The following is a 5,553-nucleotide window of genomic DNA, read 5'->3' as shown; positions in this document are numbered from 1 at the left end:
TCATTCTTGCGCTCGCTCTCCGGCCAACTTTTCCAAGCGACGTCTCCGTATTTCCCTCGCTTCTAGCTCACTCACTGCCGACGGCGCAGAGCCGTTCGAGGTCGAGGCCTTAGCCTCGGCCGCTTCTTCAGCGCCGTCACCCCCCTGGGGCGTCTGCTCAGCGTTGACCGTGGGCCCCGAAGACACTGCTCCGTTAGCCACGCCGTTCGGAGTCGTCGAGGGAGCGGAGTTATTCGTCGGTGCTCCCGCAGCGGCCGTCGACGAGGGCGGGGCCGTCGCGGCATCTGACGGAGATGGAGCAGGGGGAACGCCTGGCGTTTGTGGACCGGCCGTCTGTGCCGAGGCTTGCTGCGACGCTCTCCACATCGCGTTGTTCTGGCCCATCATCACTACTGCAGCATCTAGCAGGATTTGAATTGTCCTCAAATTTTCTATTCGGGCCTCGACTGCACTTCGATCGTTCCCCTCCATCGCACGCAACTCTTCGTCAGAGAGCGCCGATAGGTTCAAACCTGGTGGAATTATGGGAGGCGGTGGCGGCACGAATACCGGCGGCATCAAGAAGAATGGGGGTGGCGGTGGCCTCGATAGCGTCACCCGGGGTCCTCCTCTCTGCGTTGAGGATCCTGGCGCGGCAGCATCGTTCGCTCCGCCTTGATTGAGCGCTGAGAGAAGAAAGTGATTGAGATTGAATCATCTCGAATAAGAGAGGGAAGAGAGAGGACAGAGCCAATGGGGTTCGAATAGGAATGGGGACTCACGTGCTTCCGCTTGCCCGTTAAGGTCCTCAGCACCTCCTTGTTGGGCATCGTTGTTGTTCCCTCCCGCGGGTGGCTGCTGTTGTGGTCCTCCTGGATGCTGATGATGAATATGCGGATGATGATGTATATGCACATTCTGGGCTTGCTGAGCTTGTTGTGGGGGAATCCCCTGCTGTCGATCTTGCTGCTGCTGGGGCTGCTGTGGTTGCAACGGATTGAACATGCCATGGGCCGCTAGGAATGCATGGGGCAAATACTGATGCAGGTTCTGATAGGGGTTCACATTGGGGTTGGCGCCCGGTGGACCTTGGTTGTTCGGTGCATCTGGTTGCCGTTGCGGTCCGTTTGCTGCGCGACGGTTCAACCGTCCGACACTGCAGAAAAGGCTTCCAGTGAATTCCCAACCTGATGATCTCATCTACGACGGAGCCGACGAGCTTGGGGATCGGACACGTTTCCCGTTCTCGAGAACTCAATCGTTCTCAGGACGATGCGTCGATTAGAGTAGGTGAAACCGGCGGCTTGAGGTTTTCATAGCTTAGATTTTCCCTATGGCCAGGGGTACTCACTTGAGGACATCGCTCCGACAAGTGGGGCACGTCTGCTGCCTTTGGAACCAGCTCCGTAGGCACGCTGCATGGAAAATGTGATTGCACGGTAATTTCTTGTTCCCGGAACCGCTCATTTCCTCGCGACAGATGATACAGACATTGTCTGCGGAAACCAGTTCCTCTTCGCTTGCATCGGGATATCTGGGGAAGAAATGGATATCGATCGCTGTCTTGTGAATGTCCAAGAAGCTAAGCTCGCGAGAAAACCTCGCTTGGAATCTCGGAGCGAGATCGAAATCGATAGGGAAAGTTCTTCTCGAGATTGATGTCGTCTACGACTTCAAGATTCTCACAGGGTGTTCATGTTGTGTATCGCTTGTCTCGACAGAACAACGTCCTTGAAGGCTCTTTTCAGCGCCCGAACACTGAGGTACATCGGCCGGATAGCGAACAGGGGGAACTGGTGGATCCGCAGCATAACCACCATGAATGTCGCGTACAGCATCACCTAGAATACGAGTTCGAATTATAATCTCTAGATACTAATTCATTGTCCTCTTTGAAGAGCGCAACAGTTCATTCAGCGATTCAGTAGTCTCGAAGTCGAATCTGAGCGATGAGCGGCGGCTCTCTCCGCTTGGAAGCTCGCTTACCTTCGATGCGCTCATCATGAGCTCGGTGTATAGTAGGAAGACTGCTTTATTCTCCCACTGAGTCTCTGCCCGTGAATCGATTGAGTGCAGGACGTATTTTATGAAAATATATAACACCGACGACAGTAGAATGGCGTATTCGAACCCGAACACCATTTGTACCTGCAAGGGAGTTGGCGTCGTGAGCTCGGGAAATCCTTCGACTCCTCTCTGATGAGTGAGAGCAATGCCCCCGATCTCCTTGCTATGCTTTCCGAATGATATGCTAATGACTCACCGTGGCTCCATTGATGGAAACACTATGATATGCGTGTCTTACGAATGCGTAATCCAGCAAACTGAGGAGCGACAGAAGACTCAAGACGCGTGCGTGGAATAACAACGAGATGTTGGGACTTCGTTCCATGAAGTCGACGCGTTCCTCAGAAAGCCAATGGAACCCTTTCAAGACTAGGAGGAGGACGAAGAGCGCCACAAACTTCGGCGAGAAATCGTCCCGGAAAATCGTGAACGCCAGACATGTCTCCGTCACAGCGTACCACGCTCGCTCGAACAAATGCTGCAAGAGTGAATCCTCGGAATCAGACCATTTCTCTGAAGATGCTTCTCTTCGGTCCTGCCTCGATCTTAAATCGTGTCCTAGTCCTGAAGCCATGGCACCGAGCCTTACTCGGTACGAAACTCGCTCAAAGGTATGGACGTTCCGCGGCAAAGCAACGTAGATGTGTTCAGAACATAGAATGGTACTCACTTCTAGTTCTGCCGGTCGCAGCTGACCGAAAAATATCTTCCCCATTGCTTGTGCCATGAGCCATACAATCACGGCTGCCTGTGCGTATATAACAGCCATCGAGGGACTGGAATTAGTGAGGTAAACAACAGATGGGTAGAATTGACCCTTCTGTAGATAGGCATTCCCCACAGTCAGTGAGGAACAGCAGAAGATTCCGAGTGTGAGGAGTTGTCCTATACGTAGAGAAGGCATGACTGCGATGAAATTCCTGCGTTAGAAGAGAAACCCGGAGTCAGAACACTCGATTCCGTTCCCTAGATAGTCAGGCTCCACGAATCATGGGGATTCTGGAAGACCGCGCCCAGGTGGGGAAGTTCTCAACCCTTATCACACCATCGAATAACGGTAATGGAGCACGGGGTCTCACTTACTTTCGTCATAAGAATCTGACACTTCTGCTTCGTCCTCAATTTTTCGGTCTTATTGAGGGGGATGTATCCGTCACTTCTGAGGTAACCAGGAAGAATTGAGTCATTTCAAGCTCAATACGGAGAGAATTCGGGCACTTGGAGAAGGGAATCGGAAACAGGGTGACGTGTACTTACCAGCTCAATAGCACTCAGCCACGCGAAATTTTGCCTCCGAATGATATTTTCTAAGAAACTACACTGCAGCGATGACCCAATTTCTTCGAGGAACTTATTCGACTCTCTACAGCTCACGTCTCACTGAAATTAGTTTTCTTGCTGATTGGCTGACTGCTTGTTTTCACTAGACGTTGCAATTCTCACTCACTTACACACTAGCAGCCGCAACAGCAGCGCACTCTGTTATGGTGGTGTTGCTCTAAAGACCAGCTGCGCTCGTATCACTCCGCCACACAGCTGTCAGATTCTGAGGGTCAGGATCATCCCGATTCGTCAGATCAGATGGTTGGCTGGACGAGAACTTCATTGAGACTGACTCCTGGAACCTTGCCGCACCCCGCCACGTTTTTTCCTGGATTACACCGTGGTCTCAATCTGGATCTTGATCGTCTCGGCCGACCGGGTAGAATCCGACCCAGGCGCCCAGAAGAAAGCAAAAGAGCGGTAGAACGGCGTATTCTTGAATGGTGTGTGAACATACGCCACTCAAAGAAAGTGTCTTAGGGCCGACTCGCTCCAATGAATGAGTTGAACAGCATCCCGAGTCGAGGAGAGATATATGTTGCTACTTGGCCCTTGTGACACTCGGATTATGGACACCTCGATGTCGATGATCTTTGCCCGGCGTCCGATTGAGCTCTCAGGCTCTTATATATATTCGTGGTGAGGGGTCATCGATTCAGATTTTTGTGTTTCAGAGTTCTGAGGTCGCCGATGTCGTTGCATGCTACCCCGAGATTAAGCTTAGGATAAGTTTTCCCCAGGGATCGATGCCGGAAAATTTTCCTCGTGCTGTCCTAGTGTTTCCTGCTTCATTTTCCACTCTCGACATCGTTCTTCGTGACTCGTGAGCGAAAAATTTGTCCCCTACAAGCCTCTTCTTCTCCCGGGTACCAAATATGCCGTTGGAAATCGCTCAGGAGATTATTTCCGTGAGAACACTTCTTCCTGACACGGCTTGTGATGGTCCTTCTCTGAAGTCATCCCAAGGGACCGTGTTGGGTGAAGAGAAGAATATCCATACAGACTATCCATCGTTTTCTCACGTTGACACAAGGTTAGTCAGTCATAGTGGACGGAGACTCAGGAAGGGGGTCCTTGCGGGAGGATCGCGCCACCTTTCTCCGAATCTCCCATAGAGCAGGCTAGTCGCGACTGTGATCCCAAGTTTCTGCGCGATCCGCCGCAATATCAAAGAGGATCCCAGATCCGAAAGAAAGCGGTTCCAGATCCTCGAGGGTCCCGGAGGATCCGCGTCTCCCTTCCCAGACTTTTTACGGAGCCGGTCGACTGCGACTTGCATCTATTAATTATTCTAAGATGCTTCGCGATCCGCCCCACAATCAGAGAGGACCCCAGATCCTGGAGAGTGTTAGTCCAGATATCTGAGGCTCCCGGAGAATCGCCCTCCTTCTCCAGACCTCCACGTAGAGCAGGCCGGCTGTGAATATAAGGCAAGGATGCTCTGACATCCGCAAGATCTTCGACAGGGATCCCGGATCCCGAAGGGTTCCATCTCAGACATCGGAGGGTCCCGGAGGATGGCGCCTTCCTTCTCGGACTATGTATTTCTACGGAAATGAGTCGCTACGAACCATCGCAGGAGCCGGCATGTGTTCCCGGTGCTGAATGTGTGGACGAGGATAAATAGGAAGACGTAAACGAAATCAGCGCATCAATCGTTACGGTGAAAAGGGAGCGATATGGTGTTCGATGTCATCCCGTTGTCAAGAAGGATATCCCTCATTGTCAGCGGTGACCGCTCAATTACATTCTCGGAATCCAGGCTTCCCGAAAGGTGCATCACGTTCTTTCAAAAATTGTCCCCCGTATAATTTCTCCCCGTTCGTATGCGGAGTCGATTTTGTCGCTTCTTTGGTTCATCAGAATTTTTGTAATCATCATTCGAATAAGCTCTGGAGGTGCGCTACGACTGTGTGGACTAGAGACGCTCTTTCCAGAAATCGAAGCGAGATATCTGGTTCACAAAACAGATCGCATCGGTCGGCGGGGCCGATCGGCTGCAATTCGGAATCGCGGATAGACGGTCCCGCGGCTCCGTTCCGTGTTCCGTCGAGCCCACCTTCGTCAAGTTGTCTTCTGTGGAAATTTGGAATAACCTTCAGAAGACGGAGGAACCAAGGGATGCTCCATTCCAGACTGCTTCTCTATTCTCTATCGAATGTTTTCCTCGCCCTCATAGGGTTC

At 52.0% G+C, this 5,553-nt stretch overlaps 2 protein-coding genes across 2 annotated transcripts; both read right to left on the bottom strand.

The window, feature by feature from the left end:
- Positions 1–1,179, bottom strand: LOC114828635 (E3 ubiquitin-protein ligase synoviolin A-like). The gene is made up of 2 exons (XM_029110468.1): positions 762–1,179; positions 1–665 (listed from the first exon to the last, which is right to left on the bottom strand). Exons 1-2 carry the CDS (start codon positions 1,177–1,179, stop codon positions 1–3), a joined length of 1,083 nt encoding a protein of 360 aa, XP_028966301.1.
- Positions 1,180–1,326: 147 nt separating this feature from the next.
- LOC100908206 (E3 ubiquitin-protein ligase synoviolin) lies at positions 1,327–3,250 on the bottom strand. The gene is made up of 6 exons (XM_018638111.1): positions 3,130–3,250; positions 2,717–2,966; positions 2,243–2,524; positions 1,966–2,127; positions 1,666–1,820; positions 1,327–1,513 (listed from the first exon to the last, which is right to left on the bottom strand). Exons 2-6 carry the CDS (start codon positions 2,948–2,950, stop codon positions 1,327–1,329), a joined length of 1,020 nt encoding a protein of 339 aa, XP_018493627.1. The 5' UTR covers positions 2,951–2,966; positions 3,130–3,250.
- Positions 3,251–5,553: the final 2,303 nt, after the last annotated feature.

The sequence above is a fragment of the Galendromus occidentalis genome, unplaced genomic scaffold (genome assembly GCF_000255335.2).
Source record: "Galendromus occidentalis unplaced genomic scaffold, Mocc_1.1 scf7180000076583, whole genome shotgun sequence".
NCBI classification, from domain to species: Eukaryota; Metazoa; Arthropoda; class Arachnida; order Mesostigmata; family Phytoseiidae; genus Galendromus; species Galendromus occidentalis.
Note: the sequence above shows the minus strand (reverse complement) of the source record. Positions and strands in the feature narration are given on the sequence as shown.